Source organism: Phragmites australis, chromosome 19, assembly GCF_958298935.1.
Source record: "Phragmites australis chromosome 19, lpPhrAust1.1, whole genome shotgun sequence".
In the NCBI taxonomy this organism is placed as follows: domain Eukaryota; kingdom Viridiplantae; phylum Streptophyta; class Magnoliopsida; order Poales; family Poaceae; genus Phragmites; species Phragmites australis.
Window position 1 is genome coordinate 2,503,638 of NC_084939.1, and position 26,447 is coordinate 2,530,084.

At 53.4% G+C, this 26,447-nt stretch overlaps 2 protein-coding genes and 1 non-coding gene across 3 annotated transcripts; 1 reads left to right on the forward strand and 2 right to left on the reverse strand.

Annotated features, from left to right (window-relative positions):
- Window positions 1-18,117: 18,117 nt before the first annotated feature.
- TRNAV-CAC (transfer RNA valine (anticodon CAC)) lies at window positions 18,118-18,191 on the reverse strand. The gene has a single exon. It is a non-coding gene; the product is annotated as a tRNA-Val (tRNA).
- Window positions 18,192-18,291: 100 nt separating this feature from the next.
- Window positions 18,292-20,173, forward strand: LOC133900957 (RNA-binding protein P-like). The gene is made up of 2 exons (XM_062342254.1): window positions 18,292-19,663; window positions 19,794-20,173. Exon 1 carries the CDS (start codon window positions 18,350-18,352, stop codon window positions 19,640-19,642), a length of 1,293 nt encoding a protein of 430 aa, XP_062198238.1. The 5' UTR covers window positions 18,292-18,349; the 3' UTR covers window positions 19,643-19,663; window positions 19,794-20,173.
- A 686-nt stretch (window positions 20,174-20,859) lies between these two features.
- LOC133900335 (ABC transporter F family member 5-like) lies at window positions 20,860-24,941 on the reverse strand. Its single transcript, XM_062341425.1, has 9 exons — window positions 23,949-24,941; window positions 23,406-23,747; window positions 23,132-23,272; window positions 22,830-23,009; window positions 22,521-22,676; window positions 22,285-22,386; window positions 22,041-22,169; window positions 21,467-21,571; window positions 20,860-21,368 (listed from the first exon to the last, which is right to left on the reverse strand). Exons 1-9 carry the CDS (start codon window positions 24,801-24,803, stop codon window positions 21,273-21,275), a joined length of 2,106 nt encoding a protein of 701 aa, XP_062197409.1. The 5' UTR covers window positions 24,804-24,941; the 3' UTR covers window positions 20,860-21,272.
- Window positions 24,942-26,447: the final 1,506 nt, after the last annotated feature.

Consider the following 26,447-nt stretch of genomic DNA (forward strand, 5'->3'; position numbering starts at 1 on the left):
AATCAAATCCTTCATGGAGACAATAACACTCGTTACTTCCAAATGATAGCTAATGGCAAGCATAGAAAGCAAATAATCTTCTGCTTGAAGTGGGAAGAAGGAAAGATAATGGGAGAAACCCATCTAATGAATTACATAACAAAATACTACAAAGATCTATTTGGTCCACCTGAGATGAACCAGTTCGCTATAAGCGAATCCTGGACAGATGATATATCACATGTAATAGATACCGAAAATGATATCCTTACATCCCTTTCATTGAAAAGGAGGTTCAGGATCTTGTGTTCCAAATGGAACATAACAAAGCCACCAACCCTGATGATTTTCCCGCGGAGTTTTATCAGACGTTCTGGGACGTTATCAAGGATGACTTGATGACATTGTTCCATGAGCTGCATTCTGGAGATCTTCCGCTATACAACCTAAACTTCGGAGAAATTATTCTCTTACCAAAAACTAAGGAAGCAACTTGTATTCAACAATATAGGCCAATTTGCCTATTGAATTTTAGTTTTAAAATTTTCACAAAAGTGGCAACCAATCACATAAATAGCATAGCAGATCGTATAATCCGACCAACACAAACAACTTTTATGTGTGGTCATAATATTCTAGAAGGGCTAGTTATTCTTCATGAAACTATCTAACGAACTCCATCGAAAGAAGTTAAATGGTGTTCTTCTAAAAATAGATTTTGAGAAACCTTATGACAAAGTCAATGGCCTTTTCTCTTATAGTGTCTCTGGATGAAAGGTTTCCCACCAAAATGGTGTTCTTGGGTGGAACAATTCATATTTAGAGGTAGTGTAGTTATCACAGTAAATGACTCGACCAGACGATTCTTCCAAATGAAAAAAGGATTACGTCAGGGTGATCCTTTATCACCGATCTTGTTTAACATTGTTGCGGGCATGTTATCAACACTGATCGCGAGAGAAAAAAAGCGATGGTCAGATTAAGGAAATAATGCCTCACCTTGTTCAAAAAGGTCTATCTATTCTCCAATATGCCGACAATACAATCATCTTTATGGAATATGATATGGAGAAGGCTAGAGATTTGAAGCTCTTGCTTTGCTCATTCGAGTAGTTATCTGGCTTAAAGATCAACTTCCATAAGAGCGAGTTGTTCTGCTTTGGTGATGCAAAAGATAGCAGTAACCAGTACGAAAATGTATTTGGATCCACGAAAGGAGAGCTTCCTATGCGCTATCTGGGTATTCTAATACACTATCATAAACTTTAAAACTCGGACTGGAAAGGAGTAGAGGAAATGTTTGAAAAGAGGCTGAGTAGTTGGATGGGCATGCATTTATCATTAAGAGGTAGACTTGTCCTCCTCAACTCAGTCCTTAATAGCTTGTCGATATATATGATGTTCTTCTTCCTAATTTCTAGAGGGGTTCTTAAAAGATTAAATTACTTTCATTTCAGATTTTACTGGCAAAGTGACAGCCACGAAAAGAAGTCTCATCTAACAAAATAAAGTGTTCTTTGCTAACCTAAGGAGGTCCAGCAGGAGGAATAGCCAAGGTGTGCAGCCCAGTAGCGATTGTTGATGAGGACCGTGTGGGCAGTCGGCCCAGGAGGGCGCGGAGCAGCAGTGGGCTGGACGCGCGCAGTTGGTGTGCACCGGCGGGGCAGGCGTGGCCCAGGACGGGCGCTCGGCAGGCAGGCCGGGTGGGTGAGGCTCAAGTGGACCAGGCCATGGAGCACGGTGGAGTGGGCCTGATCACTAGGGTAAGGCTCAAGTTTGGGCCTGCCCGGGGGGGGGGGGTGCTGGCCTAGGTGGCTTTGGGGCGCATGCAGCAGGCCCATGTGGTTGTCGTGGAGGCTCTGGGGAGCTCGGGGGTGGTGTCCAGCGGCAACGTGTGGCTTGGCATGACGCGTGGTAAGGATTGACCGTGAGGAGACTGAGATCTGGCAGAGATGTTGTGCTAATGGATTCGCGCAGGGCAGTAGATCATGACATGCGGGTTCAGTAAAAGACCCGGGCAGATAATTCACGGCGAGAGCTAATAGTCTGGTGATTTGGTGATGTGAGACTGAAGTTTTAATTAGTTATCGGATGGATTGCCATACATGTGATAAGATGTGTCGTGCGGAAGTGTATGAGGTGTGCGGGTGTTGGAGTGCAATAGGAGGTCGCAAACACGAGGTGTGCATGTGCCGGAACACGGTAGGAGGTCACAGATGCTGATGTTTTTGCAATAAGCGAAGGAGGGGAGGCAGTCGATCGGTTAAATAGACCTCAGAATGGTGTTGCAGTTGTCGGAGAGTGAACTCCTGTCGCAGGGATCCCGAGAGACCCCTCTTTAGAGATTCGGCCGGGGGGATGATCCTAGAAAAGCTTGTACGGGAAACGAGCGGGAACGGAAGTAAATGCGATGGCTTGCGGGTACACCGGGTTTTTGGACAGGTTCGGGCCGCGCGGGGGCGTAACACCCTACTCCTGTATGAGTGTTATATCTATCCTTGAAGGGGATCCTTCAAGGATATATCTGGTTCTCAAAGGAGAGCTGTTTACAAAGAGCTGGAGGCTCTTATGTTCTAGCTAGCTGGTCTCTTGATCGTCTTGCGATCGGGGGCTGTTGTTTTCTTGTTCTTCGACTGACTCTCCTCCTCCTTTTGGTGTCCTCCATCCTTTCCTTTTATAGATGCGCCGACCTCGACATATCCTGAATGGGAAAGAGGGGACGCGAATGCCCGGGTGCCACGGAGAAAGGCGTAATCATTTCATTTTGGCGAAGTGACAGGGGCGGTGGAGGAAGGCGGCGTGCATTCGACCACCAGCCGCTGCGGAAGCTTCGGGGTGCTCTGAAAAGGGCCCACCGGACAGCCTCAGAGGTGCCCGGTGCGCCCACCCTGTCTTGTTCTCCTGCCAGGGCAGGGTGGCAGGCCGAGCGCTTCGACTCTGGCGACGTTATCCCGAGGCGCGCAGGCGAAAACGGGACGGGACCCGTGCATTTAATGGACCCACGCCCCCCTGCCAGTGCATGGCAGGGTCTGACACTGGAGCGTGGGCAGCCGAGAATGTCAGGATGTCAGAATGTCAGGCCACGCGCGCCTATTAAATGCGGCATCGGGCCTTTGACTGGATGACACCCTGACGACGGGGCCCTTTGAGTCTTTGAATGATCTTGCGCGAACCTTCTGGGGACCGAGTCCTCGGGGGCTGCCACGTGCAGCCCCGAGCATTCTCTCCCGAGCACCTTGGAAGGACCTTCGGGGCACCGAGTCCTCGGGGGCTGCCACGTGCAGCCCCGAGCACCCTCTCCCGAGCTCCTCGGTGGGACCTTCGGGGCACCGAGTCCTCGGGGGCTGCCACGTGCAGCCCCGAGCACCCTCTCCCGAGCTCCTCGGTGGGACCTTCGGGGCACCGAGTCCTCGGGGGCTGCCACGTGCAGCCCCGAGTACTCTCTCCCGAGTACTTCGGTGGGACCTTCGGGGCACCGAGTCCTCGGGGGCTGCCACGTGCAGCCCCGAGTACTCTCTCCCGAGTACTTCAGCGGGACCTTCGGGGTACCGAGTCCTCGGGGGCTGCCACGTGCAACCCCGAGCACTCTCTCCCGAGCACCTTGGCGGGACCTTCGGGGTACCGAGTCCTCGGGGGCTGCCACGTGCAACCCCGAGCACTCTCTCCCGAGCACCTTGGAGGGACCTTCGGGGCACCGAGTCCTCGGGGGCTGCCACGTGCAGCCCCGAGCACCCTCTCCCGAGCTCCTTGGTGGGACCTTCGGGGCACCGAGTCCTCGGGGGCTGCCACGTGCAACCCCGAGCACTCTCTCCCGGGACTCTGCTTCCACCTATCTTGCAGGGTGGTGATATGTGGTGGACGGCCGGTCTGGCCTCGGGACTTAGGGACCCCTGGTTCTAAATACACCGACAGTAGCCCCCGGGCCCGTTTGGCAGCTGATGGGACAGAGACTGCGAATGGGCCCTTCGTCGCGACCGAGGCCAAGGCGGCCAAGGCGGGCCGGATGCCATGTGGCAAACCTTCGAGAGGTGGCCCCTGTGGTTTTTAGACATCAAGCAGGCCCCAACGGGAAAATGAGTGGACGCGTGTCCATACAACTTCCGAGGGGCGTGATAATCATACGGGCGACCCGCGCGGTTGTCGCGCAGATTGAGGAAAATACGCCTGGCAAACGCTGACATCGTGCGATCGGCGGGAGATTCGCCTGACAGTTGTGTCGACCGAGGCGACGCTTCGCCGAGCGAACCGTCGGGGCGGCAGTTTTTGAATTTTGAGATATAAAAGGGGGAACGGATCGGTCCGTTCCCCTTTTTCACGCTCCCTCGCACTCGCGCTCCTGCTTCCTTCGTGCTTCGAAGCCCTAGGAAAATCCCAGGCAAACGGAGCGTTCCTCCTTCTCCCTCTCTCCACCACCGAAAATCACCTTCCACTCCGCCGAGATGACGAGGGTTGGAGGGGGACGCCGGGACAGGACTCCGGTCAGCATCTTGCCGGAATCCCGCCTGAGGAATGAGGAGGCGGCGGATAAAATCAAGAAGCTGCTGGTGCCGGAGGGTCAGGAAGGCGCTGTGGTGGTGAGGCCGGCGACTCTGACGCCGACGACGACCGTTCCTGGACGAACCGTCCTCTTCACCTCCTTCGTGGCGGCGGGGCTGGTGCCGCCGTTCTCCGCCTTCTTCCTGCAAGTGCTGGAGACGTACGGCATCCAAATGGCGCACCTAAGCCCCAATTCCGTCGTGGCGTTGGCGGTCTTCGCACATCTCTGCGAAATGTTCGTGGGGGTGATGCCGTCGGCGACGCTGCTTCGCCACTTCTTCGTCCTTCGGCCGGTGGGGAAGAAGAGGGGGCACTCCACGGCGGACGTCGCGGGGTGCTGCAACCTTCGGCTCCGGGAAGGCCTGGGGGACCATTATATTCCCCAGGTGGTGCGCAGCAAGTGGGAGGAATGGCGACGGGACTGGTTCTTCGTCGACATCGACCCCCACGAGCGGCTCGAACTGCTAGAGAAGGCGGCGGAACCTCGGCGATCAACGTGGGAGGCGCCGCCGCCAGAAGATGCGAGGCTAAAGCCGGTGCTGGAGCGCATCTTGGAGCTGCGCGAGTCCGGGCTGACCTCGGTCATGGTGGTCGTGGACTTCCTGCGTCGACGACTGGCGCCCTTGCGGGAGCGGGCCCGACCAAGCTGGTTCTACACCGGGCCGGAGGACATCACTAGGACCCAGATCGGCGTGAGTTGGGATCTGGGGCTCGCGGAGCTGCGAGGGATGACCCGAGTGATCACCGGGTCGGAGGACATGAGCCGGGCGGAGCTCCCGTGGCCGGAGATGGCGCTGCGCCATCCCGACCGGGTGGCTATCATGAGGCGGCTGCCGGAGTTTGATGCCCAAGGGCCCGTGGACCGGCCAAGAAGCCGGAGTCCTGAGGCCTCTGAGCTCCCCGGGCTGGAAGAACTCCTGGACGAGGAGGTTGCTGGCAGCTCGGCGCAGGCTGGCGACGGGGCCGCCACAAGCAGTAGCCGCCGCGCCAGAGAAGAGGGCGCCCCTGAAGCTGCTGAAGAGTTGACGCCGGGAGACCGGGGAAAACGACCCCGGGCCTTGATCCTGTTGCCGGAGTCTCCGCCGTCGCCGACGGCGGCGGCGGCGTTTCCGGTGCTGGAGCCGCGCCTGGTGCGGATGGGGCCCGCGCCGACGCCTGCGACCTGCGCGGCGGAGACCGAGACTCGTACGGCGGCACCCGAGGCCCGTGCAGTGGCCCAGCCGAGCCCCCAGCGGAAGAGGCGGCGGGAGGGGTCCGGACCGACGGCACCGGACCCGGACATCAGGCTCCCAGCGGCTAAATGGCGGTATCGGTGAGTCATTTTTCTTGCTTTTCCATGGGTCCTCTCGGCCCGAACTAAGTTTTGACAACTTTTACTTGTCTCCCGTAGGCCGGCCGCAGGCGTTGTGGCGACAGAGAGGGAGCAGGCGCCAAGGCCAGAGCCGAACCTGCCCGCTGCGCCAGCGGAGGCCAGTGTAGGAACGGCGGAGGCGCCAATCGACGTGGAGGCGCCAATCGACGTGGCGGCCATAGGGAGAGAGGCGGTGGCGGCGACTACCGGAAGGGCGCCGGCGGAGCCTACCCCGGGCGCGGAGAGCCCGGGGCGGAGAACGGTGGAGGCGGATGCCTCGCCGAGGCCGGTGGGCAAGGCGGCTGATGCGGGAACGCAGCTGCCGTCCGAGGCCTTGGCTCCGGAGGAGCCTATCCCGGGCAGGCAGAGCCCGGGGCGGATGGCGGCACAGGGCCCTGTGGAGAGCTCGGCCCCCCTGGAGGCATCCGGCGGAGAAGCCTGGGACCCACCGGCGCTCGCAGTGCCTGGCCGGCCTGCCGATCCCCTCTTGGCCGCCATTGAAGGCGTCCGAGCCGCAGTCGGGCAGTTGGGCGCGGCGGTGGAGGCCAAGGAGGGGGAGCTCGAGGCCGAGCACGCCCGCCTGGTACTGGAGAAGGCGCAGCTGGCGGGCGCCCGAGAGGAGGCCCGTGCGGCAGCCGCGTGGGAGCAGAAGCTCCTGGAGGACATCCGTGCGGAAGCCGCGCGAGAACGAGAAGGGCTGAGGACCGCGCGGGCAGAGGCCGCGCGGGAACGAGAAGACGCCACCCGCCTGGTTGAGGCGTCGAGGCAGCAGGCTGCCGAGGCCCTTGCCAGGATGGGGCAGGCGCAGGTGAGGGAGGCGGCAGTCACGGCCCGGGAACGACTTGCAGAGGAGCGGCAGGCCGAGCTGGCCCGCCGAGAGGGCGCGGTCGAGAAGACGCGCGCCGACCTCCAGCGCTGGGAAGACGACCTCCAGAAGATCAGAGGAGAAGTCAAGCGCTGGGAAGAGGACGTCTCCATCCGGGAAGTGGATAACGGGCTATTAGCGTCTGATCTCGGAGCCCGGGAGGATTCGGTGGTCCAGCAGGAGGAGGTGCTGGCCCGGCGGGAGAATGAGCTGAGTCGCCGGGAAGGCGAACTGAATCGCCGAGAGGGCGAGCTGAGTCGCCGGGAGGGCGAAGCCGCTGCCGCGGCGGCCACCGCGGCTACCAGGGCGGAAGAAAATGCGAAACACGAGGCGGAACTGACCGCCCGTGAACAAGCCCTGTCCGAGAGGGTGGCTAAGGCGAAGCAGGATGCCGTCCTCGCCGCAGCTGGCGGTTCTTCCGGTCCGGCCGAGGACCAGGGACTCGAGGCACAGCTGCGGGCCGCCAGGGAGAAGCTCGAGGCAGCCTTTGTTTCGCGGGTCAACCTCGTGCAGATGCTGGAGGATATACTCCGGCGGATGCGACGGGCCATGGAGAAAGGTGGTCTTGGGCGGCTTGTCGGCGACACGAAGGGCGACGGCCCCGCACGACAAGTGTTGGAGCTGCAGCAGGTCTGCGAGCGCCTCGAGACCCTGCCCTGGGCAGTTCAGGAACTTGCCGCCCGGGAGGGACGTGGCTTGGCCCAAGCCGTGGCCGAGCATGTCCTGGCCTGCTACCGAAGCAGGGACCCGGACTTCCCATTGGAGCCGGCGCGGGAGGGAGTGGTCGAGGCTGAGGAGGATGTCGCCCGAGCAGCGGTTAGGAGTACCGCCTCTGTGGTGGCGGCCGGCTTCAGGCGAGAGGTGCCGCCACCGCCAGCCCCCGGGGACGACTCAGAGGACTCAGCCGACGCTTCTGCCGCTGACTAGGCCTTCGGCGCCCTTTTTTCTTTTGTTGTAGATGCAGGAGTGAATATTAGGAGTGGACCCTTGGAAAAAAGGCTTTGTCTATGTCTTGTGAATATAATGGCAGCTTTTCCGTGGGCTCGCAACTCCAATTTCTCTGTATGCTTGATGTTTCCTCTGGCGCTCCGCCTGGAAGTCCCGAGGAGTACTCAGTCGGGCCGCTCCCGACCTTCCCATCCCCGAGAAATGAAGTTGTTCTGGTTGCTGGCGTTGGCGCAGCCAGCCTTCAAGCTCTCGCGAGTCCGCACTGCCTAGTTTAAGAAACAAAGACACAGACTCCCTTGCTCGGGAGATGGAACGGCCCTGCCCGGAACACGCCGTGCCCAGCGAACACCTTTTCACTTTGCGACCACTCAGCTGGTAGAAGGGAGACGCGTGCGGGCGAGAATGTGACCAAAAGTCCTCGCGGTCCGGTGGTGCCCGGGCTCAAAATGGGCCGGACCGAGCACTGACAGCCCGCCCTCAAGGCCTGAGCTCCGGACTACTCGAGCAGCTCGAGTGATAGGATTACCCAGGGCACCTGAGGACTCGGTAGTGCTCGGGGTCCTTAAAAGCGGACCGAACACCACGACCACCACGAAGGGCTTCGGTCAGACGTTACCGTACGCACGGTACTCCTTTCTACGAACCGCTCTGTCGTTCTGGAAAAAGCCGACACGTGGCAGGGTTTTTGCGTGCCAAGAGACCACCTCGCCGAGCAGATTAAAGCGCAAGAGCCCCCGAGAATGACTCGGGAACATAAATTTACTTAAAGCAGACTTGTCTGAACATAACCACTCACCGGACAGCCGTCGGCCTTCCGGCCAGCCGACCCAGAAGGGGTTGATTCCGAGCTCGGGGGCCCGGGGACTTGATCCTTTCAACGGGGCGCCCGAGCGCCCAGAGTCATACGAGGCTCCTAGGGTCGGGTGATCTCGACCACCCAAGCCTAGGCGGTAGGACCACCCGAAGACCCTTGGGGCCGACCAGAGGCCGGGGCATAGAAGCCCTCGCGGCCGAACTGCTTGTGATTGCCGACCTGTGACTTAAGAGAGAGAATATAGAATTTCTTTGTCTGGTGCGCTCTGTTAGTGCGGTACTTGCCATAGACTGCTCTCGTTTTTTCGACCCGAGACCTCTCGAATACCCGAACCGGCAGGCAAAGGCGGACAGAGGCATAACCTAGAGGTCCTATGGTTCGGTGGCGCCCGGGAATGACAGGCCAGACCGAGCACCGACAGCCCGCTCCGAGGGCCTGAGCTCCGGCCTACTCGAGCAGCTCGAGTGATGGGATTACTCAGAGCGCCCCGAAACTCGGTTAGTGCCCGGGAGCCCGTCACGACACCGAACACCACAGCCTACCATGTCGGACGTAAGTCAGCGGCGACTGCTCGCATGTATACCGATTGGGATTCTTTTGTCAACGGGAAAAAAATGAGAGAGCGAACTTTTTCTCGCACAACCGAGCACCTCACCAGACAGATTAAACATAGGGAATCCAGAGATATAATTTGACATAGTGATTGCTTATTAAAATACTGAATGTACGATATTTACAAGGTTGGGTGACAGCGATTTACCACACGGGGCGAAGCCTCCAGACTGCTCGGGCGGGGAGAAGCCCCCGGCCTTATCAACCTGAACCGCGAGCTTGACCGTCTACGGGTAGAAGCGTCGAGAGTGACCCGGGCATCCTCGTGGCCCCTTCGCTCGTCGAGACGCAAACGGAGGTCCCGGGCCTCGGATACGTCCTGGGGGATGGCGCTCCGCCTGGAGGCCCCTCTGCCCGTGCGGGTGTTGCCCGCTGAGGAGCCGACTCTGGCGGCACCGCGCTGAAAAGTGGCGCGAGGGCTCTCGACCTGCACCTGGCGACGAGCGGTGCCGACCAAAGCGGCGATATCTTGCATCCACCGGCCTTCCGGAGTGTTTGGCGTGGCCCGAATGGGAGGGTGCCTGAGGAGGGCTTGCGCTGCAAGCAAGGCGCTCCCTGGGCTGGCCTCACTAAAAGCTAGCCTGCGCCGGGGCGGCGCTCGACGTGATCCAGAGGCGGACCTAGCGGCCGGGGCCCCGACCATCTGCTGGGGGTCGGAGAGGACGCCGGCAGCGGCGGCGCTGATGGGCCCAGCGCCCTGATCCCCTTGGGCGGGAAAAACCTCTTGGTCGTGGGGCGGCGTTCCGTTACTGGAAGTGGAGCCGGAACGCTGGAGACGGTGCCCACCGGCCATCTTTTCCTGTGGAGAAAAAAGGGAAACAAACAATCTAGGGATATTCCCCCCTACCTGGCGCGCCAGCTGTCGGAGAGTGAACTCCTGTCGCAGGGATCCCGAGAGACCCCTCTTTAGAGATTCGGCCGGGGGGATGATCCTAGAAAAGCTTGTACGGGAAACGAGCGGGAACGGAAGTAAATGCGATGGCTTGCGGGTACACCGGGTTTTTGGACAGGTTCGGGCCGCGCGGGGGCGTAACACCCTACTCCTGTATGAGTGTTATATCTATCCTTGAAGGGGATCCTTCAAGGATATATCTGGTTCTCAAAGGAGAGCTGTTTACAAAGAGCTGGAGGCTCTTATGTTCTAGCTAGCTGGTCTCTTGATCGTCTTGCGATCGGGGGCTGTTGTTTTCTTGTTCTTCGACTGACTCTCCTCCTCCTTTTGGTGTCCTCCATCCTTTCCTTTTATAGATGCGCCGACCTCGACATATCCTGAATGGGAAAGAGGGGACGCGAATGCCCGGGTGCCACGGAGAAAGGCGTAATCATTTCATTTTGGCGAAGTGACAGGGGCGGTGGAGGAAGGCGGCGTGCATTCGACCACCAGCCGCTGCGGAAGCTTCGGGGTGCTCTGAAAAGGGCCCACCGGACAGCCTCAGAGGTGCCCGGTGCGCCCACCCTGTCTTGTTCTCCTGCCAGGGCAGGGTGGCAGGCCGAGCGCTTCGACTCTGGCGACGTTATCCCGAGGCGCGCAGGCGAAAACGGGACGGGACCCGTGCATTTAATGGACCCACGCCCCCCTGCCAGTGCATGGCAGGGTCTGACACTGGAGCGTGGGCAGCCGAGAATGTCAGGATGTCAGAATGTCAGGCCACGCGCGCCTATTAAATGCGGCATCGGGCCTTTGACTGGATGACACCCTGACGACGGGGCCCTTTGAGTCTTTGAATGATCTTGCGCGAACCTTCTGGGGACCGAGTCCTCGGGGGCTGCCACGTGCAGCCCCGAGCATTCTCTCCCGAGCACCTTGGAAGGACCTTCGGGGCACCGAGTCCTCGGGGGCTGCCACGTGCAGCCCCGAGCACCCTCTCCCGAGCTCCTCGGTGGGACCTTCGGGGCACCGAGTCCTCGGGGGCTGCCACGTGCAGCCCCGAGCACCCTCTCCCGAGCTCCTCGGTGGGACCTTCGGGGCACCGAGTCCTCGGGGGCTGCCACGTGCAGCCCCGAGTACTCTCTCCCGAGTACTTCGGTGGGACCTTCGGGGCACCGAGTCCTCGGGGGCTGCCACGTGCAGCCCCGAGTACTCTCTCCCGAGTACTTCAGCGGGACCTTCGGGGTACCGAGTCCTCGGGGGCTGCCACGTGCAACCCCGAGCACTCTCTCCCGAGCACCTTGGCGGGACCTTCGGGGTACCGAGTCCTCGGGGGCTGCCACGTGCAACCCCGAGCACTCTCTCCCGAGCACCTTGGAGGGACCTTCGGGGCACCGAGTCCTCGGGGGCTGCCACGTGCAGCCCCGAGCACCCTCTCCCGAGCTCCTTGGTGGGACCTTCGGGGCACCGAGTCCTCGGGGGCTGCCACGTGCAACCCCGAGCACTCTCTCCCGGGACTCTGCTTCCACCTATCTTGCAGGGTGGTGATATGTGGTGGACGGCCGGTCTGGCCTCGGGACTTAGGGACCCCTGGTTCTAAATACACCGACAGCAGTGCTCGGTGATGAGCATGGGCTGTCGATGATGTTTGGTTGTGGTGCATATGGCAACTAATACGAGTTTGACAGTGGTGGTCGGACAGTTTGCGGGCACATGACAGACAGTTCAGGGAAGGCTGATAGACAGTTCACTTGGAGGGTGAACATACCGTGGTGCAGGACGGACAGATTGGTGTTAACAGGCCAGTTATACCGTGGGTAGTAGAGATGAAGAGACTGGAAACAATGACATAGGAGTATGAGAGCCGGTGGTGGTTATTCTCTGTGGCGTGGTACCACGTGGCATGAGCTCAGGATGCAGGTTTGCATTGGAGAGGGCTTACGTGCTTCTAAATCAGCAAGGGCACGGATCGATTCGAGTTGTGCGCACGGGTTTCTGAAGTGTGGATCGATGGGTGTGAAGATGCATCAAAGGCTGAATTGGAAGGAAGTAGAGATGTTCTTTACTTGCAACTGGAGTAATCTAGTTGGTCTGGGACTGCAGGAGGCTACGGTGTAAGACATCAGAGAATCGTAACCTAAATAGTCAGGTGAAAGAGCAATGCTAGTGTGGTAATTTCTATATGTATGACTCAGAAAGCAATGGTGAATTTCTCAGTGTAAAGATGTAGTCAATCAGGAGCGTGGATATCGGATTCAGTTGGTTTTTTCATGTGACGCCCAACAGGAAGCGGTTTTTCTTCATGAAGTCTGGTGATTCTGGTTGTATCTACTTATGTGACGACGTGAGTTATCGTGCTGTTGGAGTAAGGTACTATCAAAATCAAAATCAATAATGGAGTTATGTCCTTCAGGGAGTCAGGCATGTGTGAAGGCTAAAGAGGAATATGATTTCGCTCAAAGATATTGTGTTGATAGAAGAGAGAGGTGCTCAGTTGCAGGTGGAGTCATGGAGTCTGAAGTTGTAGGGATAGTAGTGTCTCTGGAAAGCGGTGGGTTTGAGTGAAACTCATCGGACAGCTCTCGTTGAGCGGCAAAGGCAACAACTCAAGTCTGGTGTATATGGAGGTTCACACGTGATGACTTCAAGGTGACAAATTATTTATCAAGGTGAAGTTTGTTGGATATGTGTCGAATAATTGTACGGAGTTAGTTACATATAGAACTTGGAGTTGTGTTAGCAGTATATGGTGGAATCCTAGTAGGACTCTAGGTGAAATCCTAGTATGATTTTTGTAATCAGGCTTCCTCATAAATATGAGAGGAGGGTCGCTGTTTGTAACCATGAAGACATAGCGATAGGTTCGCAGGGGGGCAGCGAGTCTGCCGGGAACCCCGGGAAGCGGCCGGTGTTGCTTGTTGGGGAGGAGCGCCCGTAGTCATGCCCCGAGGATGTAGGCTTCGGCCGAACCTCATTAACAAACATCGTGCCTCTGGTGTCATCTGTGATCATGCACATTGTCTCGTTAGATCAACCCGCTACTTCCGCTGATAACTAATTTTCTAACATGTTACCTTATCTTTCAATATCTAATTCAATCCACAACAGCGTCCTCAGAAAATAGACTGAGATATCCTTTCATTCTTCCTCCCCAAACGAAGAAAGAATGTTTAGTCCTCTAGCACTTTCTACAGCTACAAGCACAACTCTAACCTGACTCTTGTATCCCATTTTAGTAATTCTTGACAAAGTAAACTCTGAACAATTTCATCCCTGTGTTCAATGTGCATATTTCTATTACCTTTTATTTTCACAAATGTTTGCATTTCCTTTTCTATTCGCAAAATTACTAATCCTAGTTGTTCCCCAATTGCTTCAAAATGCATAATGTTAACTTAATCAAATCGCATATGAAATTGTCATCACGACGCCACTAATACCAGAGAGAGCAACAAAATTCAAAGGGGGAAACGAAGCGTGTAATCAACCGCATGCTGCACCTTGGTGTTGTGCGCAGCGCGCAAGCGCAAAGAGCTGGCGAGGATGGCGGCGCTGTGCAGCACGGCACCGCGGGAGGTGGTGTCGACAATGACAGAGAAGTTGCATGCCAGGAGCGTGACATCGGGCAGGCCCCATGCAACCCCTCCCACTCCTCCCTTGAGGCCGCCATGGCTAATGCAGAGGCGGAGCTTAGCGAGTCCGTTGAGGACGCGGCAAGAGAGACGGTGCTAAAAGAGCCATCGCTCGCTGTCGAACTCCGAGGTCATGCGGACGGGCTGCCGCCAGCGCAGGTGCACGCCTCCCCTGTGGGCCTCCGCCTCTGTCGAGGGCGGGGATTGGCTCACGGAGGCAAGCCGTTGGAGCCGCCGTGGTTCCTGTCGCCGGGGCCAAGCCGACGGTGCTGGCGATGGCGAAGGGGCGATGCTGGTGCTGGCAGCGGTGGGGGCGTTGTGCGTGGTGGCTCCCTGCCGCCTTCTCATGCTGGTCAGATACCATCAGATCGACAAGCCGCCGCTGCGGTTTTCGAGTGAGTGGGGGTGTGATTCTTTTTGAGTTGTTGGGACAGTTTAGTTTTCTATTAGACAATGGTTTTTATATAGTTTTTTATTAGGTGAGAGTGGGAAGGGAGGTGGGAGGGGTGACGCACGAATCAACTCCTGCTTTATATGGTAGAGATATAGATCATAAATGCACCGGATTGTGTGGGCGATGGACTTGCGGCATATTCCTACTTATTTAGAAGCTGTTTGGTTCAGCCCATTTAGGGTGTAATCAGATAACATCGTGAGGCTATTACGTTGTTAGGTGTTTGGTTCATGTGCCCGTAATTGTTTCCCGCTCTAGTTACGAGCCCATACCGCTCCATCATGAGGTGTATCACATCCAGTTACCCAAGCCTTGCTCACTTCTCACTCACCTCACCTTTACTTGAGCCGCCTCCGCCCGTTTCACCGTCTTGCGTCCACTTACATCCCTGCATCGCCTCTGCATGTCGGTGACCTCCAGCTTCCAACCCCTATCCTCGACGACCGTGCGGAGCGCGCAATTGTTAGGTTGGGAGAAGAGGACCGCGTGGCGGTGGCGGGGTCAGGTGTGGATGCGGTCAAGGATGGTGGTGACGGTGAGGTGAGGCGGTTGCTGCGGGGGAGTTAGAGGGGGATGGGAGGGAGGTGAGGTGGTGTAGGGAGTCGAGGGTTGCTCCGGAGACAGGGCCTGAGGCGTGGCGGCGGCGGCAGGCACACCATAGTGGCCGATGTTGTGTTTTGTTTTAATCTGGTTCTTGTTTTTTAATTAGCTTTTGATGTAGATTACTTGCGTTGTTTTCATTTGTGATTATTAGCAGATTTTTAATTATTTGGTAAATCTTTGGTTTCCAATTCTACGATGATTTATAGCAATTCCAATTCTCCCTGACTCCCTGTGCTTATGAGATTGCAATAGTTTGGATGTGTGCATAAACCAGATCCCACTGCCTCAACCAGACATCGTATGCATTTCTTGGACCGTTGCTTTGCTTTCGCCTGTCGTGCTGGTCTTTCAAAATGATGTGGAAGAATGGAAGTGCACTGATACACATAAGCTAAAATCATTTGCGGACTGAAACTAGAACTTGCATGCGAAGGTGAGATCGAGTCTGAGAGAAAGGAATCAGTCCAGAGCTGAAAGAGTGAAAGTTTAGTAACTAACAGAAGCTACGATGATTTTGCAGGACTAAACTTGCTTTTTGGTGACGAAGGAGTGGAATTGTACTAAGGCCAACTTTGATGGCAATCATCCTACGGCAAGGATGCTTATACTGATGGATGTTATTAGTCGCATGGTCCCAGAGAGTATGAAATGTTATTAGTCGCATGGTCCCAGAATGTACTGTTTGTGTATAATCACCTCAGCAGTGGTATGCTTTAAAGTAACATGGCACCTGATGGTGGAAGAATTCTCCCTAGAAATCATCTGCAGATCGAAACTGGTTGGGGAATCAAGTGTGCTCATTGTGCGATCAGGAGCAAGAGACGACGGCGCACCTGTGCTTACGCTGCAGCTTCACGAAAGAAGTGTAGGAGAAGATGAGGCAATGGACAAACAACACAGGGAACATTTGGAAGAAACGTAATAGAAGAATCTTTGAAGGAAGAGCCTTGAATAACCATTGCAAGTCTTCGGCAACATCAAGGAAGAGATTGCCTCGAGACATCAGGCATGCGGCAACCCGGGCCTTTTTTATTTTTATATTTTGAAAATAAAAAACTTGTAAAGATATGCGTCTATTTTGAAAACATTGCTGAACTAGACTATTGTCACTCGTTGTAAGGACGACAATAGCCTAGTTTTGCAATATTTTCAAACGGACGCCTATTCTATAATTTTTTGATTTTCAAAAAAAAAAAATCGGGCAACCCGAGCATACATTAATTTAAGCCATGATAGGAGTCTATGAGTCAACCAATTTCCTATGTAATACCGACATTGTAAAAACTGCTTGCTTTCTTCTTAAAATGAATTAGCAGTGCTCCTACTCTTACTTAAAAAGAAAAGGAAATCATCTGCAGTTTTAGGGCAGTGATTTTTTTTTTCAAAAGGACGGCACCAGATATACCGATGTTATTATAGAAGAAGAGAGTTGGTCCCGTTTATTAGGAAAACTGGACCTAAAAACTTTAACAACTAGTAACCCCGAGACGACAATACGACCTCAACCCGAACAGAACATGTCCACATTAAAAAGCACAACCAGACAATAGACAAGTCCAACCTAACTCAACTCGCATGCTAACCAACCAAACAACTGCCTCCCACACAACTCGATCGGCGGAACCCTTCTCCCACGCCGCAACTCTCAGACACACAAATCGGCAGCGCATCACTTCGGAGGAGCACGCATTGCACCACATCGCTGTTGTGAAACGCCAATCCAGAATGAAGAGTCGATGCGAGATGAGGACAAAGGGTTAAACCTACAGAAAAGCGCAAGGGCTTCTCAAAGCGACGCCTTCAGGAAGGTAATGACATCAATGCCACCGTTGTCCATCCGGACACCCGGACAGGGCTTTCACCCAGAGAAGCATCTAGGGCGAAGGAGACGTGAAAATGTCGCCTCCAGGGAGGGAATGATGCTTGAGGGCGTCAACGACATTGGCACCAGTAAGCCGAGCAAAGCTTTCGCTCGCAGCTCCTCGCCCCGGAAACCTACACAAAAGGAGGAACAACCGCCCACTCAAGGGCCATGACCAAAGTAGCAGCAACGAAACCCCCTGGAGTCGCGTCGTCCCACGGCCAACCCAGCGTCACGAAGCTCCCCACGGCCTGAACCTGTAGAAGAGGAGGAGGCTGGGCAAGGGGAGGAGCAACACAGAACGGCAAGGCCGAGATCAGCATGAAAGAAATGTCGAGGGAGCGCACGAGCAGTAGCAGAGGCACCACGATAGCATGGAACACGATGAGCACCGCCGCCAGCATGGCAGCACACAACGGCATGGCACACGACAAGCACGGCAAGTGAGTACAGCACACGGCAGCGCGACACCTCCGCTTTGTGACGCCGGACCACAGGGCACGACCTCTACCCAACACCGGCTGAAGGCTCCCCAGAGAACCCAACCCGGCCAGAATCGGCCACCAGGAATAGGGGAGGACCCGTGGCGAGCCCAAGATAGAGAGTAGCACCGAGAGTGATGTGTGGCCGCCTGCCAACCGAGCAACCACCGAGGAGAGGGGGCGTGGCTGCCGACGACGCCAGACTACCACGAGGCAAGGTCGACCGATGGGTGGCCCGACGGAACGCGTCCGCCGAGGTGACGCAGCTCGACATCTAGCGCACCCGAGGTACCAGTGCATGCAAACCCGAGAGCACGCAGCCGTACGGAGAGCGGGGGGAGGCCAGCGCGGATGACACGAACTGGGAGCGGCCACCGGGTGGTTGACCACGCCAGACCACCGCCAAGGTGAGGGCGGTGCGGGCAGTCACGCCAGAACACCCACCAGATACGGGCACAGAGCCCACGAATCCGACCGGGACAAGCGGATTCGGCGAGCCGCTGACAGAATTGGCTGAAATGCAGCAGGGCTAGCATGCCCTTCTTACACCCATGGGCAACACCGGCCAGCCCCACCACCACCACGGGATCCAGTCGTAACACTAGCCCTACAAAAGGAGTCGGTCAGCACCACCTGCACCAGATCACTGCCAGCACCACCACACACGGAGGGATGAACACCGGATCTAGCTAGGCCCACCGTAGATCCGCGGTCGGACGACGCAGACGGCCCCCCAGATGACGGGGAAGGAGATCAGCAAAGAAGGAAAAAAACAAAAAGAAAGAAGAAAGGGGGCGAACTACGCCGCTTGGCGCAACCACCAGCTCCGCCATTCGGCGCTGGCGGCGGCAACGACAACGACAACGACGACCACACAGGGCCACCAGGCTAGGGTTCTAGTGGCAAAGTTGGAGTCACCACAGGGACGACACGGGGATTAAGGCATAGAATGACATGAGAAGTCAGTGGGGACTGGAGAGGTGAAAGAAGTTTCTTATTGTAAAGGGGGTGTAAATGCATACTTGCTTGTGAAGTTGAAAGAATGAAAGCCTACCAGAAATTCTGCGATGTACGAAATTAGAGTTGAAAAGGGGAAAATAGAAAAAATATTGTGTCTGAGCCCAGGTTCGAACTGGGGACCTTTAGTGTGTGAGACTAACGTGATAACCAACTACACCACCCAGACGTTTTGTTGCTCATCTTAATATATATGATTTATAAAATGTTGTGTATTTCGTTGCAGCTCCTTGGAGTTGGCGGCAGCCAGTGGCCCTGGGGTTGGGTCCCGCACTGCTTCCATTCCGCCGTCACCCCTCGACGCCGGCGGCGGCGACCCAACCGGCCATGGCGAAGAGGAAGAAGGAGGCCATGGAGCCCCGCGATAATGACGACCTCCCCCCACATTCCCATCCATCCACCTCCACCCCCGAACGCAAACGCCGGAAACCGCGAGACCCCGCCCTGGACGCTGGCTCCGGCTCCGACTCCGACTCGTCGCCGCCGTCCACGCCGGACTCCGTGCGACGCCTGATCGAGCCCTACTCGAAGCCCCGCCTCCTCGCTATCCTCGCGGAGGCGGCCTCCTCGGACCCCGCGCTGCGCGCGCGCCTCCTCGCCGCCGCCGACGCGTCGCCCTCCCACCGCAGGCTCTTCGTCCACGGCCTTCCCCCGCACGCTGACGGAGCCGCGCTTGCGGAGGCGTTCTCCCGCTTCGGCCCGCTCGTCGACTGCCACGCCGTCGCGGACCGCGCCACCGGGCGCTGCAAAGGCTACGGCTTCGTGTCCTTCGCCTCCCGCGCCGCCGCCCTCCGCGCGCTCCGTTGCACCCCGCGAGTCAGCGTCTTCGGCCGCCCTGTCTCCGCGCAGTTCGCCTCCGCCGGCCCCGACCCATCCGGCTTCGGGGGCGGCGCCACGGGGAGGCGGGTGTACGTGACCAACGTCGCGCCGGACGCCAGCGCGGAGCGGCTGCGCGCGTTCTTTGCGCGGTTCGGGGAGCTCGAGGGCGGGCCGTTCGGGTTCGACGCCGAGACCGGGAGGTCCCGCGGGTACGCGCTGTTTGTGTACCGCGAGGCGGGCGGTGCCGCGAAGGCGGTTGAGGAGCCGTACCGCGTGTTCGAGGGCCGCACGCTGCAATGCCAGCTCGCCAACGACCCCGCGCGGAAGAGCAAGGCGCCCGCGCCGGCGGCCACGGCTTCAGCTGCTGTGACGCCGCCTCCGCCGGTGCCGGCAGTGGAGGCACCCGCGCTGCAGCCGGTGCTTGATGCCATCGTGGCCGGTGGCGTGCGAGACCTTACAATGTACGCGCGGAACCCGGCACAGGCTGCGGCATTGCTCGGGCAGAATCCGATCCTTGCAGCCGCAACATTGACCTCTGCATTAGCGTCTGCTGCGGCAGCTGCACGGAGTTCAGTAGCGTCTGGCATTGCCCCCCGTTCGGCAGCTGCGCCTGCACCGACGCCAGTAACTGTGCCCTCACCAAGACCGGCAACGGCAACCGCAGCAGCAATGGTACCATCGCCGGTGAAGGTTGGTGTTAGACCAAGTTCCGGCGCAGGGTTGCTTGGGCCATACAAGCCGCCGTCCTCGCCAGTGGTGTCATCCTCATCAGGGAGGAAGGGGACAATGCTGGGCACCTGATGGATTTCCAGGATACTCATGGTAGCCGTCTCTTGCTGCCATGAATGGTTGTTCTCGTTGGTTATTTGACTTGCTGCAGTTTCGATTGGTTAATGCCATTTTTATTGACTGAGATATTGATTTAATTCGGTATCTGGATATTGATTTGCAGAGATGGGCCTATGGACGCAGCGAATCTTGGTCGCGCTCAGACTGGAGGGGCCTCTAGAATGGTTCTCAATGGCTTCTGTTTTTTGTAACCCTGGGACATGGGTGCAAATCTAGTTGTTGTGGTCCTCTCTCCATTTCATGGAAGTTGTGTTTCACTGTTTCATATCATCCTGGTCAATTATTAGTAAGGAAATTCTGCTTTCTTGTTTCTTAGCTTTTAGTACCTTCATGAGTTCAAGTCTTACTTGTACCATCCATTTTAACATACTCGCTTCTACGCACCTGAATTGCTAACTGCTTACTACCTTTTCTCCCTTGCCATTTCTTATTTGAATTCACCATCCTGAACCAGCTTTGTTTGACCATCTCCATTCTTTCTGAACATTGTACTAAGAAATAGTTCCGGACTAGGTCAAAAAACCGATCATTGTATGATACAGATGCCGTGAAAGATGCTGCTCATGCTCGAAGCTCAGCCTTCCAAGGGTCAGCGAATATTGATCTGCTTGCATTGTTTCAATATATCCTTTGAACCTTTTTCATGGTGCACTGACTGGGGACTGGGGAGACAGTGGAAACATTGGATTTGTGCTGGGAGCATCATGGGATTGTATATTTATGCTATCTCCTGGAGTTGCGTCTCTGGCAGAATTGTAATATTCGTTACTCCATGGTATAGCTGCTGCCCAAGGGGTAACATTTTTTTAAACTCTTAATGATTCCTGGCAGAATTTATGTTACGTTTACTCGATATTCTTGCAGTGTTTACTCAATAATTACATTATATTTTTATGCGATTCCCAATTATCAATTGGCTGCGAACTTGATCAACTGATCAGTTTTGTTAAGGGGATGTGTAAGAATTCGTTCTTAAAAAAAAAACCTCAGAATAATTAGCTACACATTCCTTTCTTAGCTCAGAATCGTTATGGAAGAGTCGACGCATTTCATTCTTTCATCAGAATGCATTTCAAACAGCAGAAGCTATTTCAGTTGCCTGCATTTTACGCATGTAACAAACCACGCAACAAACCAAATGTTATCTAAACCTGCAGCACAAACAAGCCTGAACTAACCTGATTTGCATCCTTTATATTTAAGGCATACCAATTAGTACAGCTTGTACATGAGAAAAGAATTGGCCGTGATCAATGGCACTGTACAATGTGTGGTTCTACTGTAGGAGTGACAAAGAACATACTGGCATTTCTATTGATTGCAAAATAATACATGCCTCCTTCAGAAACTGCCTGTATTATGTACAAGGTCATACAATGTTTCCTGCTTAGTTACAGTACTTCCGGTCTTCTATGGCGCTAGCAGGACTACTTCCTTGCTGATGCATCCCTGTGCTTCTGTTAATTTACCGATTGTAGCATGCAGCAGAACAGGCAGAGAAGCAATTACTGGTGTCTGCCTTGTACCGGTGTCGTGAATAGTATACGGCACTGCGAATGCCTCTATGAGGAACCACGAAACCTCACTGCCACCTCTTTGCGTTTTTAAGCGACTTCGATTTTTGCTTGCTTTGTTGGAAGGCCTGCATCTTCTGCTTCTTTCTGGCAATTTTTTCTGCCTGCAATGGAGTTCAGAAAGAAAGATGTAAGATTGACAAGCTTAGCAAACCCAGTTCGCACCCATATTTGCATCATGGATGATAGTAGCAATATTCACCTTCGACATTTTTGATTTGGCCTTTACTTTGGGGGCTTTCTCTTCAAGCTCTTCCTCACGGGCGAGTTCCCTTTCTCTGGCCTCAAGGTTCCTTTCAAGGTAATACTGCAAACATTGATGAAGAAAATTTCATATTTACTAGTTTTTGTGGTCTTCATATGTGCTGATAAAAATTCATAGAAAAATGCTAATTTTATCACTGAATGGCCACATGGGTGGTATGGTTTTGTTGCCCAAATGCTCGTGTCAGATTCAAAGTGGGAACTTTTTATGAAACTAGAAAGACTTCGTCTTTCACTGCATGCTCGTGTTTCTTGATGACTGTGATATGCTCTATACCTTGACTTATGCCATTATTATTGCTAAAGTTACCAGTGTACTACTTTTCTCTACGACTATCTAATAATTTTGTCAAAAACACAAAATACTGAACTCTGCTAGATAGAAGCATTAAGTATCTGGTTGTACTACTATAGCCTATAGGCAAAAAAGAGGTCATTTAACTCCCAATACAATCAGAAATCTGGAGGAACTATAAGATGTGAGATAACTTTAAAGATGATAGGATACTAACATTATAATCTCCTTGATAGTCCTGGATAGTCTGATCTTTCACTTCAATGACTCTGTTAACAATTTGTTTTACGAAGTAACGGTCATGAGAAACTGTTATCACAGTACCTGCATATTCCGATATTGCCTCCTGTCATGCATGCAAAGAAATTATTAGGACTGGCTCAAAGTTATCTTCAAACCCAAAAATGAGAAATTATCGATTACAAAAATTGATTTTGGAAAGAATGAGAACTGCATCCAACCTCAAGCATTTCTTTTGATGGGATATCAAGGTGGTTTGTTGGTTCATCCAAGATGAGTAAAGTAGATGGAGTCACCATGAACTTGCAAAAGGCAAGCCTCGCCTAAGGAATAACATATAAAGAATGAGTAATTATATACTACTGTATAGAAATCATTGCCAGCTACAAATGGAAAGCATTCAGTCAGAGCTTATAAAGTTAACTCATAAGTAATAACTACACTGAAAGCGCATTACCTTCTCTCCCCCACTTAAAAATTGAACTTTTCTATCAAGCATGTCATCCCTGAAATTACAACGACCAAGGAGACCTTTGATCTCGTCAAGTTTCCAATCTTCTGCAGCTTCTGCTACAGTATCTAGCACAGTTTTATCCAAGTCAAGAGCTTCGGCCTGGTAAGACATCAGAACCCATCAATCTAATTAGAAGATGACAATTTTTACTGCAGTTATTCTGGAGTATGACCAACAACCAAGTGCCATAATAGCTGGATCTTATCTGAAACAACAATAAGAGAAGACAACAATTATAATAATTTGATGTACCTGATTCTGCTCGAAATAGTTTGGCAGCACATTGTGATCCCCAAGAATCACTTCGCCACCTTGTGGCTTCTCCATCCCCAAAATAAGTTTAAGCAGTGTGCTCTTACCACATCCATTGGGGCCAATAATAGCTATCTTTTCACCTCTCTCGACTATTAGATTAGCATTGTTGAACAATGTCTGGACACATGCCAAAGCAATGAGGATATGAGGAAACAGTTGTGTACGGAATGTTACACTTTCTTGATTAAAAGAAATAAAATCTTGAAAGCCATTTTGGGCATTCACAAAACAATGCTGACCTTATCCTCGAATCCGAATTGAAGATTCTTTATCGCTAACACAGTTCTACCACTTCTTCCACGCTCAGGGAATCTGATCTTTAATTGCTTCCTTTGGAAAGGTTTCTCAATCAACCCTTCTTTTTCAAGCTTTTCCAATTTCTAGCATTCAAAATAAGATAAAAGTTAGTAATCACAGGAAAAGTAAGCAAAAAGAGAAGATAAAACACAATAGTGGCTGAAAACACGACGATCGATCAGGCTGATTGATGCAAGCTGCAATCAAAGTAGTTACCTTCTGCTCACTCGAAGCACGCCCTGCATTAACTCCAGCTCCAAGTCTGTTTATCAGTTCCTTTGTCTGCTCAATCTCCTTCTGCTGCTTCTCCCACGCAGCATACTGAGTCTGCACCCATATCTCCTTTGCTAGAATGTATTGTGAATAGTTACCCTTGTACGTTTTGGAGACACCAAATTCAGTCTCTACAATCTTCGTACACAACTGATCAAGAAAAGCCCTGTCGTGAGATATGATGACCATCGGCACATCCTGTGTCTTCAGATAGCTCTCCAGCCACTCAATGGTATCCAAATCAACATGGTTTGTAGGTTCATCAAGCAGCAGCAAATCAGGATCCTGCACATAATCGAATTTACAATGTTAATATACACGAATATGGGCAATTGCCATCCACAAGAGGACAACAGCCCTATCTGAATTCATCGCTGATTTGCGAGAATGCAATTTCGGCTCCACACATCGCAATTCCAATTCCTCACATTGTAAGTTTGTAACCATAATACTTCCTGCATGATGTAAAGATCAATTTTTTTATACCTGAAGAAGTATCTTGCCGAGCGACATCCTCATCTGCCACCCGCCACTGAAGGAGGCGACTAGGCGGTCGGCGTCCTCAGGTGCGAACCCGAGCTCCGGCATGAGCCTCTGCACCTTGACCTCCACCATGTCGAGGTCCACATCCTGGGAGCGGCGCTGCAGGAGGTCTAGCTCGTCGAGCAGCCGCCCCATGAGGTCCATATCCTCGGTGGCGCCCTCGAGCGCGGCCTGCACCTGGTCGAGACGGCGCTTGACCTCCATCTCCTCCTCGAAGGCGCTGAAAAACTCCTCCCTGACGGTGCGGGAGGCGGAGACCTCGAACTCCTGACTGAGGAAGGCGATCTTCATATTGTCCTTGGCCTTGATGACGGTGCCGCTGTCGGGCTCCTCGAGCCCCGCGATGATGCGGAGCTGCGTCGTCTTGCCGGCGCCATTGACGCCGACGAGGCCCACCTTCTCGCCGCGCTGCACCTCCCAGGACACGTCCTTGAGCACTGTCACGCCCTTGTAGGACTTGGAGATTCCCTCGAGCCGCACCCCGGACGGGATGCTCGAAGCGCCGCTGCTCGACCGCTTCTTCTTGCCGGTTCCGGCGGCGGCGGAAGAGGCGGAGGCGTCGGACGAGGAGAGGAGGGAGGAAAGGTCCTGGCTTTTCGCCTCCCCCTCCTCCTCGGAGGTTGTCGTGGTGGTTGAGGTGGAGGGCGAGGATGAGGTGGTGAGGCGGCAGTGGAGGGGAGCAGGGCGCCGGCGCCGGCGGCGCGTGGGGAGGGAGCGGGAGGGAGGGGACGGCAGCAGCGGGGAGTGGAGGCGGAGGGAGCGGAGGAGCTTGCAGGAGAGGAGGTCCATGGCGGCCATGGAGTTCTTTGAGCTGGAGCTTGGAGACGGAACCGGGCCTCTCTCTCTACTCCGTTTCTTGGTTGGGTTGGGTGGAAGGAGAGGCGCCACACAACACAAACCCAACCATGGAGAGTGTATGGGTGAGGAAGGAAGGGGTGTAGAAGAAGAAAGAGTAAATTTCTTGGGTGATTTTTAGGTTTTTAATTTTCAATTTCTTCTGTCCTTCACAATTGCTTTTACTCCTAGTATTTTAGTCTCTTTTGTTTTTATTGGGTGATTGCGTCAAAAGTTTAGTTATCTTGCTTCCAGAAAAAAAAGAAGGGAGCGTATTCATTTTGAGGTTTTTCTTTTTTTTAGTGTTTTCATGTGGTCTGAACATTTTGGGAGTAGCATGTGGAGATTTTCTTCTCGTGATGTTGATGCTTTCACTTACAAACTAGAAATAGTTGGCATGCAGATGTCGACCATCTGATTTGTCTACATTGTACTTTAATTCTAAGATCGTTTCTTTTGGGCAACTTTTTGAGGTGAGGATGTGTTTAAATTTTTCTTTAGTTTATTTTTTAAAAAATTATTCCTATAGGAGATTAGGATTTAGGAGTGATATTCTTCTTCGTTATGTAGGTCCAATTTTCTTCTTGAAGTTGGTAAGGGTAGGAATGGTTTTCTTGAGAGGATCTTTCTCTCTTTTTTGTTCTTCTTGTGGTCTAAAACATTTTTGAGAGATAAGGAGGTGAATTTATCTTTTTTTGAAATTGATGCCTTCATTTACAAACTACAAGTAGTTGCAAGATTCTCTTGCATTGTACATTAATCTTAGGATGGCATTTCACATTTTTCACTAGAACGGCCTGGTTTACCAAACTTTTGAAATACGACCGAATTCAGGATTCTTTTGCCTAGTGTATTTTCATCATGAATGATGATCAAAGCTTTGTAGAGGACACCATGAAAAGTTTAAAAAAACAACTATGACAGAGCAAATTAACCATGCTATAACTTGTGTCGGTGAAAAACAAAACATGATATAATTGTAAGGCATAGCTGATGCAAAGTGTCCTTTTTCTTTCCTTTCCATTTCCATTTACTCTTGTGGCCTAGGTTTGTTCATGGGTTTGGGGGAAGAAAACGATGAGGTGAGGGATCATGGACCATCATCGCCATACCAACCCTGGACCGAGCGTGTGGTAAGCTCGGTCACCTAGCCACGTGTCACCTGCAAGTGCATCAGGAGATAAAGGGCCCGTTTGGTAAGCTCCGATTCCTGTTATTGGAGCGCAGTATTTCTAACTCTAAAAATTCATAAAGTTATAATACTCTAATGGTATTTGAATGAGCTATCTTGTTTCTATTTTAAACTAAAAATAGTAATTTAAACTATTTTATTATAATCTATAATCTCAAAATCTGATGTGGAGCTGAAAGCTATGCCAAATGAGAAGTAGATGCCTCTAGGGACACCCGGTTCCTTGCATGACATCGATTAGCTTGCCGAAAAGTAACTCATGATAAAATATATAATGTGGCTTATGACAAATCTATAACGTGGCTTATGACAAATATAAAAGAGGTAGTACTTCCTATAAAAGTTACTCATGATAAAATCTATAATGTGGCTTATGACAAATATTTCAGTACCAGAAGCTTTTCAAAGGGGTTTGT